Source organism: Fundulus heteroclitus, unplaced genomic scaffold, assembly GCF_011125445.2.
Source record: "Fundulus heteroclitus isolate FHET01 unplaced genomic scaffold, MU-UCD_Fhet_4.1 scaffold_36, whole genome shotgun sequence".
NCBI lineage: Eukaryota > Metazoa > Chordata > Actinopteri > Cyprinodontiformes > Fundulidae > Fundulus > Fundulus heteroclitus.
In genome coordinates this window covers 749,186-764,278 of record NW_023396770.1, presented here as the reverse complement: position 1 = coordinate 764,278, position 15,093 = coordinate 749,186, and the positions used below count along the sequence as shown (strand labels likewise).

The window sequence follows — 15,093 nt, the reverse complement described above, 5'->3', positions numbered from 1 at the left end:
AGGTTTTTAAAGGCTGAAAACACAGGTTTTCTATTACTCCATTTGGTAATATCAGCAGGTTGGTAAGAATGAGGTCGGTTCTTCTGTCTCTGTGGGCGGTTCCAAATATTATATCTTCTCTTTTAAAGGGATGATGTAGGAAAAGTTTTGTTGAGATCCAGTTCTGAAAGTTTCTCTAAAATGTACCAGTGTACACACAATAGAAGAAGAGATGACCTGTAGTTTCAGTGTCGTTGTCACAAAAGGTACAGGTGTTGGTATCAAAGTTGAATCTTTGCCTTAATAGTTCTATAGATGGAAAAATGTTACTGGGAATTTGGAAATGAACTTCTTTAGCTTTAGGACATAGAGGGCATTTAAGGTAAGTGGTTCTCCACTTATTAACCACTGAATCAGAAAACAAATTTAAAATAGAGTTTTTATTTGGTCTGGTAGGACATATAGAATTAGTTAGATGTTAACGCATCCGTTTGTTAGAGTTACTTTGGTCCAAAAGGTTAAAAAGTTGAAGAGCGGGTAACTGAAGGTTAGCTAACTACATGGTGTCTGAGATGCACTTCTTCCCCTGGCCTGTGGGGGCGCTGCCCCGGAAACGTCCCCCTGGTCTACTTCCGGTGCTGCGCGCCACGCAGTGCGCACCACGCTGTGCAGCAGGGAGGCAGCATGGCGGACGACAGGAGCTCCGCGGAGTCCCGGCAGGAGGGGAACAGCGATGCGGAGGAGGCGGCAGGAGAAGAGGAGCTCAGCCTGGAGGAGGTGCTGCGGCTCGGAGGAACCCAGGTCAGTCTGAGGTTCGGTTGGGTTCGGGCCCGGTTCGGTTTGTGGGCGTCTCACGATGCTTGATCTGTTTCCTCGCTTCATGGCTGGCAGCTGGAACAAAACAATCCCCACCGACCCGGTTCCGTTAGAACAGAACCCTGTCAGAGGTTCTGATGCCCATAGTTGGGGGGGAGGCCCTGATCAGAACCTGATCAGAACCTGCCCATCTGGACCGACATGCTGGGCGGACCGAGTTATGTTCCGGGAATTCTGAAGGAATGTCGGTCCAGAATGTTTCCGAACCGGCTGGGCTGTTCACACTCGGCGGTGAAGTTCGGGTTCTACAGAACCAGAAACGGGTCCAAAGTGACAAAAGAAGTTTATCACCAGATGTCAACAAGTTCTGATTCGTTACTGGATCTCTGGTTCTGTTCTGTAGAGGAGCTGCAGCAGGACGGGTTCGGCGGCACAACATCAGTTCTTCATCGGTTCCTAATCTGGATCCGGATGGAGTTCCGACTAGATTGTGTTGCAGCACAGAACCGGGTTCACGTGTACCGGTACACCAGTAGAACCAGTGGGTCAGGGTGGGCGCGATGACGTCACAGCGCATCTTATCACGGGTTCTGACGGCCGGGATCAGCTGGTACCAGCTGGTACCAGTTCATGCTCTCAGCTGATGGGTTCTCTGCTGGAACCAGAACCGGAGAACGTTTGGGTCCATGAACTTTAAACCGGGTGGAACTGGACCTGGACCCGTTTAAAGGGACTAAACTGCTGGTTCCAGGTCCAAGAGAGTGGACCGGGTCTGTGGAGAACCTCCAGGTGCTGGGCCCGGTCCACTTCCATCTCCTGGGCAGAACCGGTGGGAGATGGAAGTGGACCCGATGAGTTTTAGTCCAGATGATAAAAATAATAGAAAACTCCAGAGGTCCAGTTCAGCTTGGTGCTGTCTCATGAGTTGGACCCAGCAGAACTTCTGACCCGGTTACTCTTCAGTCACATATGCGTCCGGACAGATTTCTGGACCGTCCCGGGTTCTAGATGTGGGTCCAACTCATTTATGGTTCTGATAGAACCCACTGATGAATGAAACCAAACTGGACCCGGGTCTTTAACGGACCACTAACCGCTTACAGAACCTATGTTTGGTGTTCTGTGGCCCGGTTCTGATTAACAGAACTTTGTCATCAGAACCAGCCGGGCTTCAGCACCGCAGGTCCAAACCAGGCTGGTTGAGGCGGTCCAGGTTCCACCGTCAGCATCTCTGAGACAGAACTTAGGAACAATTCCACCTAAATCTGGGTCCGGTCCGTCTCTGCGGTTCCGGTCTGTCTGTGCGGTTCTGGTCCGTTTCTGCGGTTCCGGTCCAAACGCTGTAATACCGCCAGTCTGCCAGTAGGCGGCGTTAATGACAATGTTTTGAAGTGATTTCTGTTTCTCTGATCCCAGCTGGTTCTGGTGCTGGTCCAGTTTCCACAGTTCCTGTTAGATGGACAGGAGGGTTCGCCATGGCAACCAGCCGTCTTGTTGCCATGGCGAGGCCTCCTGCTGCTGTGAGCCAATGAGAACAGCTGAAGGTGAATGAAGGCGGGGTCTCTGAGCCCTTCTCTCCGTCTGCAGGCGGATTTCATCCTCCTGGCCGGCATCGATGACTCGGCCGAGCTCGTCGACGGAGGGATGAAGAACGCCATCGACGACCTGGAGGAAGGAGAGCTGGAGAAGTTCATCACCAAGCTGGGGATCCGGAACCATGCCGGGTTCCAGAACCTCCCAGACGAGCCGCAGGGCGCCGCCGCCGCCACGGACCAGCAGAAAGGCGGGAAGGCGGCGGCCACAGCGGCGGATCAGGCGTCCAGCGCTCCGGTTAACAAGCAGCAGAAGAAGAAGAAGGAAGACGTTCAGGTTGTTCCTGCGGGGAAGAAGTCCAAGCAGAACCTGAACGTGTTTGAGTTCCAGCCGCGGCAGGTTCTGCTCATCAAGCCCGGCGGGAAGTGGTTCGACCTGGAGTACGCCTCGGAGGTCACGGAGGCGCCGCAGGACCCGGCGCTGGTGTCGCGCTACAAGGCGCTGGCCCAGCGGCTCTACGAGGCCGAGGTGGACCTCTTCAGAACCAAGAAGAACCTGCAGAAGGGCGCCAACTCGGCCTGGATGAAGACGGTGGTGTCGTCGGGCGTGCTGGCGGACAGGATGGCGGCCATGACGCTGCTGATCCAGGACGCTCCGGTCCACATGCTGGAGCACGTGGAGGCGCTGGTTTCCATGGTGAGGAGGAAGGGCAGCCGGCGGATGGGCCTGATGGCGCTGGACACGCTGCGGGAGCTGCTGCTGTCCAACCTGCTGCCCGAGGCCCGCAAGCTCCGCCCCTTCGCCCAGCGCCCCTTCCACCTGCTGGAGGAGCGGGCGAGCGGCAACCGGGACGCCCGCGACCGCCGCCTGCTGCTCTGGTTCTTCGAGCACCGGCTGAAGCTGCAGGTGGCCGAGTTCGTGGCGGCGCTGGAGGAGGTGGGCCGCGACACGGTGGCCGCCACCAAGGCCAAGGCGCTGGCCGCCGCCCACGAGCTGCTGAGCTGCCGGCCGGAGCAGGAGGCGGCGCTGCTGGTCCAGGTGGTCAACAAGCTGGGCGACCCGGCGTACGGCACGGCGGCGCGGGCGGCGCACCTGCTGGAGACGCTGCTGCACCGCCACCCCAACATGAAGGCGGTGGTGTGCTGCGAGGTGGAGCGGCTGATGTTCCGGCCCAACGTGGGCGCCAAGGCGCAGTACTACGCCGTCTGCTTCCTCAGCCAGGTGATGCTCAGCCACCAGGAGGCGCCGCTCGCCGCCAAGCTCATCTCCCTCTACTTCTCCTTCTTCCGCGCCTGCGTGCAGAAGAAGGACGTGGAGTCCAAGATGCTGAGCGCGCTGCTGACCGGCGTCAACCGGGCCTACCCGTACGCCGGCGCCGGCGACCAGAAGGTGAAGGAGCAGCTGGACACGCTGTTCCGGGTCGTCCACCTGGCCCGCTTCAACACGGCCGTGCAGGCGCTGCTGCTGCTCTTCCAGGTTCTGGACTCGCAGCAGAGCGTGTCCGACCGCTTCTACGTGGCGCTCTACAGGTACGGCCCGACCGGGGCGCCGGCCCGGTTCCCCCAGAACCGCCGCTCCTCGCTCACTCGCTCTCTGTCGCAGGAAGCTGCTGGACCCGGGGCTGGCGGCCTCGTCCCGTCAGAACCTCTTCCTGAACCTGCTCTACAAGGCGCTGAAGGCGGACGTGGCGCTGCGGCGGGTCAAAGCCTTCATCAAGCGGCTGCTGCAGGTCGGCGCCGAGCTGGGCGGCGGCTTCGCCTGCGGGGCGCTCTTCCTCGTGTCCGAGGTGATGAAGGCCAAACCGGGCCTCCGGGTCCTGCTGCAGCAAGGAGAGGTGAGGACACCGCGGTTCTGCTGGGTTCTGCCCGCTGATCCGGGTCGGCCAGAGGGGGAGAGCAAAGGGCCAGAACCGGGCCTGACCCGGCTGGTTCAATTTAATCTGAACCAAGTCAGAACTGGGTCATTTTTAGACCGCTTGTATGTTAGTTACTAGGGCTGGGTATCATCTAGGATGAGCCGATTCGATACGATTCTCGATACATAGCTCAGCTTGATTTGATTCCAATATCGATATTTATTACTTTGAATTAATGCTCAGTGATTCAATAACCAAAATCAGCCAAATATTATGTTTATGTTCTATTTATTGATCACAGACATATTAACAGGAAAATAAAGTGCATTTGCTTCAATGCATTTAACGTGTCACAGAAACCAAAAATGTGCCCAAACATCTGATTTTAGGGACAAAGGAGCTTCTAAAATCCTGTCGGCCGTTCCACAAATTCATCTCACTTGCTCTCCTTCGCTGTGAACTGTAATGGTTGCGCTGTAATAACGCCCCCTAGAGGTTGGGAGGTATATCGATATTGAAAGCCAGAATATCGATATTAAATCGTTTTTAAAAATATCGATATTAATCTTTATATCGATTTTTATGCACAGCCCTATTAGTTACTCTGTGGGTTTGGTTCTGATTCTGCTCGGTTCTGTCAGGACGGGGAGGAGGAGTTCAAAGACGTCTCAGAGGAGAACCAGGATGAAGAGGAGGAAGAGGAGGAGCGGTTTGTGGACGCAGACAAACTGGGTCAGGGCGTCGGTGTGGCAGAACCGGAGACCCGGCCCGCAGCATCATGGGTCCACCACCAGAACCTGGAAGGTAGGTTCTGAAGGCTTCTTACAGCCTGGGTTATTATTTAATGACCCGTTTGGTTCTGGTGGAGGTCTGTAGTGTAGACGGGTCTGGATCTGGACCGACCCGGTTCTAACTGCAGAACTTTTCCCTTCAGGAGGGAGGAGCTGTCAGAACTACGACCCGCTGCACAGAAACCCGCTGTTCTGCGGCGCCGACCGCTCCACGCTGTGGGAGCTGCACCGGGTGAGGCGCCGGTCCCGGTCCGGTCCCGGTCCGGTCCCACGTTCTGACCCACTTTGTGGGCTTCAGCCTGATGTTCTGACCCGCTTTGTTTCCCATCCTGTCTGCAGCTGGCTCTCCACTTCCATCCGTCTGTGTCTCTGTTCGCTAAGACCATCCTGCAGGTAAATGCCTCGCTCCGGTTCTGGTTCTGGTTCTGGTTCTGCCAGAGGCGGTTCTGCAGCTGCTTCACCGGTTCTGTCTCCTCAGGGAGAATCCATCCAGTACTCCGGTGACCCGCTCCAAGACTTCACGCTGATCCGGTTCCTGGATCGCTTCGTCTTCAGGAACCCCAAACAGCTCAAAGGAAAACGTTAGAACCCGTCCTTTCCGGACCCAGATTCTGGCCGTCTGTACTGGATCAGTACCAGAAACCGGGCCGGTTTCTGGTACTGACCCGCTTTCTTGTTTCTGTTTGCCAGAAAACACGGATTCTGCAGCTCTGAGGCCCAAACAGAGGTTCCCCGCCTCCTCCTTACCTGGTGAGTTCTCCTCCCAGCGGTACCGTTTCTGACCGCGGTCCGTTTCTCACTCTGGGTTCTGGTTCTGGTTCTGTCCATCAGTGAACGGTGCCGAGTTCCTGTCCAAAGAGGAGAGCCAGATCCCCGTGGAGGACGTCTTCTTCTACCGGTGAGTGTGGGAGCCCCGCTGTCTGGACCCGGTCACCTGCAGGTGGCTCAGGTTCTGGTTCCGCTGCTCCGCAGGTTCTTCAAGAAGCGGCAGCGGGAGAAACAGAACCGGCGCCAGCGGGCCGACGGAGACGAGGACAGCGTGGAGGACGTGGACGACGAGGAGTTTGAGGAGATTCTCGGTAAGATGGCCTCCAGGAGAACCTCGTTAGCAACGCGCTAACGAGGTTCTCCGGGTCAGAACCCGTCCCGTAAACCAGAACCTGAGCAGGATTCTGTCTGATCCGAACAGATTCCTTTGAGCAAGACGCGTACTTCACCGACGTGGCGGATGAGGACCTGGACTTCGCCGGGTGAGTTTGTCTCCATTCCAGTCGGTGGTTCAGAACCCGGAGCAGCCGATCGGACCGGGCCCAGAACGCTACCAGAACCGCAGGCGCCGGTTCTGCACGGCCCACAAAGCCTGAATTTAAGGCCTTAAAAAGTCTTAAATCATAGAATTACCATGTTCAGGTCTTTTAAGCCAATCAGCTTCCGTAAATGTTTTAGCAAATAGAATTAGACACGTTTATTATATTTAATGTAAAAGTCTAAAGGCTAAAATTAAAGCTACACAAAAACAACATAATTCCTAAAAGTCATGCTGAAGAAACTTTTCCAAATCCAGTTTCCACCTACAGCAGGTAACTACAGTAATGAGGACTTTAATGAATAATATCTGTTTGCAGTAAATTTATGATCCAAACGGCGCCGAAGGATCAATGGAAGTAAAATAACTTTAAAACAACAAAGCTTGTGTGAAACCAGGAGGTCTCACTCTAACCAGGAAGTCTCACCGCTTAAATTAGTCCCTTTTTAACTCGGGGCCAGAGTAGCCACACATCCTGATGTCATTCTAGTAAAAGGAAAGATTATTTAGCAGTGAAACTACTTATTTATTTAAATAAAAAAACATTTTATGAGTAATTTTACGAATGCATTTCTGGATGTTTCTGGATGTCAGGATATAGGTCTTAAACTTCTTAATGGTCCTAAACTTCATTCTTAATGGTCTTAAAGTTGTACATTAGAGTTAGTGATGCCTGCAGAAACCCTGCGTACAGAACCATGGCGACCTCTTTAGAGAACCCAGTTAGAGAACCCAGATGATCTCCTGTATTTAAACGTTCCAGTTTCGCTAACGGGGGACCAGAAAATGTGCCAATTTAAATGGATCTCTAGAAAATATCCTGAGCTGCAGCCATCTGGTCCGGAGCCTGATGACGGCGATCACATTTCTGCATCTGTTTATAGAATTTTTTTTTAAATTTGAAATCCGTTTTGTAAAATTTGTGGATTACATAAAATTATGTTATGTAATAAGAAAACTCTCTCATCTGATTGGTCAACTTCTGGCCATTCAACTTTTATGACAGCAGTTTAAGCCCAGCCCACTTATTAAATCTATATAAAGATTAAAAAAAGGAAATATTTTCAAATTCCATGTATTGTTAATTATGTAATCAAAGTTTATTTCCATTTAATTATTTCCAAGTCCTTTGCTGCAGCTTATAGCTAGGGTCGGCGATTTTTCTGGAAGTGGATAACTGGATAAGCATGTTTTACTGCATTAAATGGCAAAACCTTTTTTTTTTATTAATTTTGGATCTATGGCGATTTACACATTAATTTCTTACAAAAATCTGACTTATTTGTTTATTTAAAATTATATTTTGTTGAGCAGGTAAAAAAATATAAAATTTTTGATTTAAAAGAAAACAATTGTTACTTTTTTAGCCCTTAAAGTTCGTTTGATTTGACAATTTTGGCCGATGTCTGAAAAGTTTGGACGGCCATGATCTACGGCTTTAAAGTGAAATTGCTGCCATTGGTCGGTGGGCGGGGCTAACGCGAGTCTAGTTAGAGATGATTGGTGTTGAGCTCCGCGGGTTAACCAATCAGATGTGAGGGTGTGTTTGTTGCACGGCAGCACAGGAACCAAATCTGACAGTAATGAGGAAATTCTTAGTTTACATTTAATTGTGTAATAAATCAGTGGCAGATTAATTAAATTCATGAATGAAGATTTTTTATTGGCTCCTGGTAAACCTGCTGTTGTGGTCCAGATCAGGTCTGAGCTCGGGTTCTGTTGTAAACAAACGTTTCACATTGTTTCCTGACTCCTGGTAGCTTTAGAACCTCAACAGAACACCGTAGTCTGGACCGGATGATTATGGTTCTTGTAGCAGAACCAGAACCTTCTGTTTCTGTCAGACACCATGGGTTCTGTTTCTGAGGTTCTGAGACCAGGTTTGGGTACTGTAAGGATTTGCATGCCAAAGCAAAAACCTTAGGGACTTCAAAATGACCAGTATAGTGCAGAAAACACACAAAAAGGGAAAAAAATCAGACTGAGTCCAAAAATTGCAGAGCTCCGTTTCTTTTTTATAGATATTTGCAAAAAAAAAATGTGAAAAAGCAGACCTTACATTAAACAGCAGAGGAGCAGGGATTCCACTTTCTCCAACAGTGCAGGACAAACAAAAAAACAGACTCTCCCATATTGGAACAACCCAGCTCTTAAAGCACCAGCCTGTACCAACTAACAAGAAATAGGGGTGAAAACCTTTACAACATTTACAATTTCTATTTAGGGAACAAACTACATTAAAACCTCTAGAGGAAAAACAAAAAAACAATTTACATTCAAACTTCAACAAATCAAAACAATACTCCAAATCCTAGACAAAAACCAAAACATCTCCCCTCCATCTCAATCAAAATGGATTTTCCCTCATGAGGCTGATTGACAACACCAGGTCCTTATTAGTACTGCTCATGGGCGCGCTTCCATGGCAACACCTGACCAGGTGACCTCAAAGAAAAAAAGAGTGGTGAGAACAAAACAAGTTCATAAAGTTACATTAAATACAAACATTAAATATAAACTTAAACCTTTCCCCAAATACTCAATTACTTTAAAAAACAACAAATGCCTGTTTACCTTATCTGTTAGTGAGGGGGTAAATCCCTCACAGGTCCAATTCAGGGTTTTTCACCGTTTCAATCATATATTCATTAAAGCATTGACAGGAATGTTAAACAGAACCGGTTCTGACCCTCCGGGTCCAGCTGAGGTCGACCCGTCTGCCTCCCAGCGGTTCTGGGTTCTGACGTCTGCGTGTTCCTCAGGAGCGTCAGGAGCAGCAAAGGGAAGAAGGCCCGGGAGGACTCAGAGGGTTCTGATGTGGACGACCTGGACGATGAGGAGGTGTCCCTGGGCAGCATGGACGAGGAAGACTTTGGAGACGAGCTGGAGGAGGAAGGCGGGGCCTTCATCCACCCTGATGATGATGATGATGATGATGGTAGGGGGTGATGCAGAGACGCTGCTTTGGGTCACGTTCTGTTCATCCGGGTCTGATTCCAGTTTCTTCCTCTTTCAGTTCCTGAGCTGGAGGAAGAGGAGGAGGAAGGTCGGTTCTGATCCAGTCGGTTCTTCATCCCGGTTAAAGCTGGTCTGGGTCGTCCAACAGGAACCTGCTTTCTGTCTGCAGGTCCAGACGAGGAGACGGCGGTTCTGGACGTCGCTCCCCGGACCAAGAGCCGGAAGAGGAAACCAGAGGAGCTGGACTTCTCCGGGTCTCTGGGTTCGTCTCCAGAACTCTGAGGAAGTTCTGCTGCTTCTAGAACCTTTTCCTAGTTCTGTTGCTGCTTCTAGAACCTTTTCCTAGTTCTGTTGCTGCTTCTAGAACCTTGTCCTAGTTCTGTTGCTGCTTCTAGAACCTTTTCCTAGTTCTGTTGCTGCTTCTAGAACCTTTTCCTAGTTCTGTTGCTGCTTCTAGAACCTTTTCCTAGTTCTGCTGCTTCTAGAACCTTTTCCTAGTTCTGTTTTCCTGATCCGTGCAGAGCGTAAGAAGGAGAAGAAGAAGAAGAAGAAGAGGGACGGAGCCATGTTTGCTTCTGCTGAGGAGGTGAGACACAACCAGAACCGCTGCTTTGGACCTTCTGGGCTGCGGTTCTTTAAGTTCTGGATCTGGTACCAGATGTTCTGATGATCCGTGTTCTCCTGCAGTTTGGTTCCCTGCTGGATGAAAACTCGGACTCCAAGTTTGACAACATCGGCCTGAACGCCATGTCCAACACGGACAAAGCAGGTAAGGTCCGATCGGCCCGGCCCGCTGGAGGAGAACCGCTGCAACCGGGTCGTGTGTTAAACCAGAACCTGAGATCCAATTCAGCAGCTGAAGGTTTAGAGGCTCAGCAGCCGGTTCCTTAAAGGACGAAACCGGGTCAGGATGAAACCGGGTCAGGATGGAGTTAAAGACGGGTTTTATTTCACTGCAGCGTTTAGACACAGAACTATCAGAACCATGAGAACAGAACCATGAGAACAGAACCAGGAGAACAGAACTATCAGAACAGAATCATGAGAACAGAACTATCAGAACCATGAGAACAGAACCATGAGAACAGAACCATGAGAACAGAACCATGAGAACAGAACCATGAGAACAGAACTATCAGAACCATGAGAACAGAACAATCAGAACCAGGAGAACAGAACAATCAGAACCAGGAGAACAGAACAATCAGAACCAGGAGAACAGTTAAAGTGGACCCGTCACAGAAGGTATCAGGTGTTCTGGGCGACCCGGTCTCTGGGGAGTTCTTGCAGACATTGGATGGATGGGTTCTACCAGACCGGTCCATTCAGAGCAGAACCCCACGCCGCTTTGGTTCTGGAGTCTCGGTTCCTGCAGCAGCCAGAGATCCCAGCTTGGAGGTTCTGATGGGCTCTGGATGTTCTGCCAGATTCTGAGCCGGCATCTCTGGCTGCCGCACCAGAACCGTCCCTTTAAGAAGTGAAGTCCGTTTGCTGCCCGGGTTCTGCTGCTCCAGCGGGACCCGGGTTCTGCACCTCCAGCAGGACCCGGGTTCTGCTCGGGTTCTGGTGAGCGACCCGCGGGTCTCTGAGCTGTGCTCCGTCCTGCAGGCCTGAAGCAGCTGAGGTGGGAGGCCCAGAGGGACGACTGGATCCACGGCCGTGACTCCAAGACGCTGCGCAGGAAGAAGTCGGGTCAGAGGAGGCCGGCGGGCCGGGCCCGGGTCGGCGCCGGTCCGTTCAGGAGGAGGAAGTAGCGGCTCAGTGGCGCTTGGCGGCCCAGGCCTCCTGGTCCCGCTCTCTGGTTCCGTAGACGCCGGCCCATTCGTTGGAGCGATAATAAACTGAAGACAGGAGGACAGACGCTGCAGAGATTCATGTACAAAGTTTTACAATAAAGACTCAAATGTTTCCCTGAACCCGGTTCTGCTGGGTTCTGCTTGGTTCCTATAAACCTGGAGAACTAACAGGGCCGTCTGGTTCTGAATGCCATTTTATTTCTTTCTTTCTTTGACAGGGACAGTTTACATTAATAAGCACCAGAATCAGCCAGAAGGTTATTTTTCATCTGTCGTCTGGACAGAAGTTAAAATTATTAACCTAAAAACAACAGATATAAATATAAAAAGAAATAAAGCTGCTAGAACTCTTCAAAACTTGTTTAAAAATACAGAATTAATGTTGGCTAGACTAAAGATTTTAGGTTAATAAAATAGAATAAAACATTTTATTTTACTATTATAGACATATATGTAATGGAAGACATTCTCTTAGTGCTGACTTGTCTGACGTTATGAGCCATTTTTTTTTAGATGCTTTATAAAAACATTTTATGTTGTGAGTTCTCTGATGTTCTAAGGCTCAGAGTTCCACTCCTGAGCTGCTGGAACTGCAGAGGAACACGTTCTCCTCTCACCCTCGTGTTCCTCAGTGGGTTCCTGAGACCAGGGAGGATTTAGTAAAACAGAAGTTTCAATACTTGATGACATTTTCCCAGCTTAAAAACATGTTTCAGTAAAATGGCACAATGGTGATATTTTGGTTTTTTATCCAAATGTTTGTCTGTAAAGAGATTCTAAAGGTTTTATTTGCCTGTGAGCAGGTTGTAGGTGATGTGGGACAGAAGCATACTGTAAATGAACATTTTAGCTGCCTGGAGTGACATGAAACAGAAATAAAATTTGATTCTATTGCACACCTTTTTTTTTAATCTGGGATTTAAAAGTTAGTTTAGAGTCTATTAGGATGCCTAGGAACATTTATTTTTCCCTCCTGTCACATAAATATCTTCCACATGATGTGCAGTGCTGGGTTTAGAAAACTACACAAACTTTTATTTTAAGTTTTAAGCAGGATTGATTCAGCCATTCAGCTACTTGTGTTTTAATCATGGTTATAAATAACAGTATCGTCTGCATACATCTGGATACAGACGTCTGAACTAACAGTCATTTATATAAAGAGAAAACAGCAGAGACCCGATGATAGAACCTGGAGGTTCCTCTGTGGCCATGAGGAGATAATTACTGATCCCAGATCTGATGAAGTTAAATTTGCTTCGTTTGGTTAATATTTTATGGTTTAGTGTCAAAGGCTTTTTTAGATTGAGAAACAGGTTTCTATAAAACCACCTTTATCCAGTAAATGTTTGATATTTTCTATTAAAAATAAATGAGCAGTTTCCGTGGAGACAGCATTGAATATTTAAATGTTATTTTTTGGCCAATCAGTGTTTCTGCAGCTTTTAACGCCGTGGGTTAGATTCTGTCACGCGTTCCACAGCCTCCATCATCGTTCTCTCACCGACGTTCTGATAACACTGCAGCTGCTGCAGGAGACTCGGTTCTGACCCAGAATCTGGGTCGACCCCCAGCAGCACGGCCGGTCTCATCAGAACCGCCCCGGTAAGGATAAAGGGAGCAACAGGAAGTCAGTGCAGCTCTGCAGCGCATCACTTCCTGCTGAGACTCCACCTGTCAGGTGGTGAGGGACCAGCAGCCGCTCACCATGGCTGCCTGACCCCAGCGACACCCGATGCAGAATATAACCCGTCTGTGTGGAACCAGAACCACAGCGCCGCTCCACTCTGTGGTTCTGGTCGCTCCGCTACAGCAGCTTTAAAGTTGCTTTTAGCTCATTAAACGCCGCCATCATCAGGAGGATGCTTACCTTCCAGGACTGAGGGGAACCTGTTGCTCATGGTGTTCCTGAACTCTGCAGGAGGAAGAGACAGACGTTGCTGTGGATGGTTCCTCTGACCACGCATAGGTTCTGTTAGGTTCTGTTCCTACCTGAACTGTTGTTCATCCTGTGGAAGAGAGCGTACGCTCCCAGGACGCCCAGAACCTCCACCGCTATCACTCCCTTCATCAGCTTCCTGGCCAGAGGCTCCATGGGTTTAGGAGGCATCTGAGGAGACATCAGCAGAACATGGAGGTCAGGAACTGTTGGTCGGCCTCAGCAGAACATGGAGGTCAGGAACCGGGTCGGCCTCAGCAGAACATGGAGGTCAGGAACCGGGTCGGCTGATAACATCGAGGACAACGGCGTCTGGAGAGCGTTCATGGAGATATAAACACTTTCACCCAAACAGACACACATAACTGATGCTCATATAAACTGATGAACACGCGACTAGTCTCCAATGTTTACCTTCTGCTATGTGTGTCTCGTCTTATTTGTGCTTTCTGTGCAAGAGGTTCTTGATATCTCAAACTGTATCCTGTAATAGGATAAAGTATGAGTTATGTTTTTCCCCTCCCACCTTCCTTGTTGTGGCCTCTATCTTTCCACAGAGTAATGGCAGCGCCCTGTGGGCACCGTGTAGGCGGTTCCTTGGCAGCAGGGCCTCAGTAAATCGTCTCCACCTGAAATGTTTGTTATGGCGATTGTACTGAAACATTAAAATTATTAAAGTATTTCTGATTCTGAGGAGGCCTGGATGGTTCTCCTCCTCCTCCTGACCCAAACATCTCCCCATCTCTCACATAGCAGCTTCCACAAAGCTCACAAGGTTCTAGCAGGTGAAATCGGGTCGAGCCCAGAACCACAGACCCACCAGTGAAGATGACGCTCATCACTTAAATCCAAATGTTTATTTAAATAACAGCTTTATTAATCACAACACTAATTACACATAAAAATAAGAATCTCCACTTTGCATTCTTACAAACACATAAACATGTATTTAAGGATTTAAAATCAACAATTAACAGAGACCCACTCCAGCAATGATTCATCATTTTAACTTTTTAGCATTTTGTAGAGTCAAAGCAAAAGAAATTGTGACATTTCACTAGAAAATTTTTGTATAGGTCCATATTTGTCAGCTAAAAAAAGATAAAGAGCAATAGAAGATTCTGAGTTCGTTTTTAAAACATATTAGTGAAGGTTTTTGATTTTTCTATTTACATGCATGTATATGATATCTTCCCATAATCATAACATTGACCATGTCAGAAATATCCTTAGCAATGACATCCTTATGTTAATATTTGATTTATATCAGAAGGCGTTATATTTTCTATTTTAATGCTCAACCAAATATGCAGGTTCTGCCAAAAATGACCTGTGACTCTAGAAGATGTTCAATAGTTTCAGGTTCTTTAAGGTAAAAAATATGCAGAATCCAAATCTTTAAGAGTGTCTGCTGTTAGCTATTAACTATTCATAATTTTATTTTGTACTTCTGTTACTTTTGGTGGTATAATCATGAAAGGTTTTACATTTAAAGGCTTTCCCGATAAAATGGTTGTTACATTTTTTATCTCTAATAGGCAATTGATTAATTTTTAATTCTAGCAGGACCGCTTTTATTTCTGATTGACAGTGTTAAAGTATTAAATGCAGCAGGATTTTTCTTTAAAGGTGCTAAAATGTAAGAAATGTCCATGTTCATCCATCAGATCTGTAACAAAGATCACTTTTTTTTTTTTATCCAACCAACTTCTTTAAATATAGTTTTGCTGACTCCAGGTGTGCACCGGAACCAGGGCACACCTGACTCTGCCAACGATGACCCGAACAGAACCAGGTAACGAATAAAAACTGATTCTGAATGGTTCGGAAATAAATACATTTAAACCCAAATTAAACCCGTTAACCGCGGTTTTAACTCACCTTCAGCCCGGCAGGTGACACAACCGTCCGACCGAAACAAGTCCAGAATACCGGGACAGCCTACATCCGGTTAACGGGGGCCGAGGAGGGCCAAATCTAGCGTTACCGCGCAATACTGCCACCTGCTGGCCAAGCCCAGGATAACAGATTATATTTCATTTTTCCATATATTTGCATATTAGAGAGCCACGTTGGCCAGATTTCCAGGGTGTGAATGATTCCGGGTTGGACAGCAGATG

The 15,093-nt window shown here is 48.6% G+C and overlaps 2 protein-coding genes and 1 long non-coding RNA gene across 5 annotated transcripts; 1 reads left to right on the top strand and 2 right to left on the bottom strand.

Moving 5' to 3' along the window:
• The first annotated feature begins 620 nt into the window (after positions 1 to 620).
• On the top strand, positions 621 to 11,154 carry cebpz (CCAAT enhancer binding protein zeta). 2 transcript variants are annotated; one of them, XM_036130407.1, is made up of 17 exons: positions 621 to 780; positions 2,383 to 3,857; positions 3,931 to 4,162; positions 4,825 to 4,987; positions 5,118 to 5,206; positions 5,314 to 5,367; positions 5,453 to 5,555; positions 5,665 to 5,724; positions 5,806 to 5,872; positions 5,947 to 6,053; positions 6,164 to 6,224; positions 9,043 to 9,215; positions 9,297 to 9,326; positions 9,408 to 9,500; positions 9,760 to 9,824; positions 9,926 to 10,007; positions 10,847 to 11,154. In XM_036130407.1, exons 1-17 carry the CDS (start codon positions 664 to 666, stop codon positions 10,990 to 10,992), a joined length of 3,117 nt encoding a protein of 1,038 aa, XP_035986300.1. In that variant the 5' UTR covers positions 621 to 663; the 3' UTR covers positions 10,993 to 11,154. The 2 variants fall into 2 exon arrangements, with proteins under 2 accessions (XP_035986300.1, XP_035986299.1); XM_036130406.1 differs by having other exon boundaries at positions 9,043 to 9,220; positions 9,296 to 9,326.
• Positions 9,115 to 9,742, bottom strand: LOC118559864. Its single transcript, XR_004928984.1, has 2 exons — positions 9,637 to 9,742; positions 9,115 to 9,543 (listed from the first exon to the last, which is right to left on the bottom strand). It is a non-coding gene; the product is annotated as an uncharacterized LOC118559864 (long non-coding RNA).
• On the bottom strand, positions 10,166 to 14,978 carry LOC105934396 (protein CEBPZOS). 2 transcript variants are annotated; one of them, XM_036130409.1, is made up of 4 exons: positions 14,855 to 14,978; positions 13,027 to 13,144; positions 12,905 to 12,949; positions 10,166 to 11,100 (listed from the first exon to the last, which is right to left on the bottom strand). In XM_036130409.1, the coding sequence occupies exons 2-4, from the start codon at positions 13,142 to 13,144 to the stop codon at positions 10,997 to 10,999; spliced, it is 267 nt and encodes an 88-aa protein (XP_035986302.1). In that variant the 5' UTR covers positions 14,855 to 14,978; the 3' UTR covers positions 10,166 to 10,996. The 2 variants fall into 2 exon arrangements, with proteins under 2 accessions (XP_035986302.1, XP_012729801.2); XM_012874347.3 differs by having other exon boundaries at positions 10,166 to 11,079; positions 14,855 to 14,977.
• Positions 14,979 to 15,093: the final 115 nt, after the last annotated feature.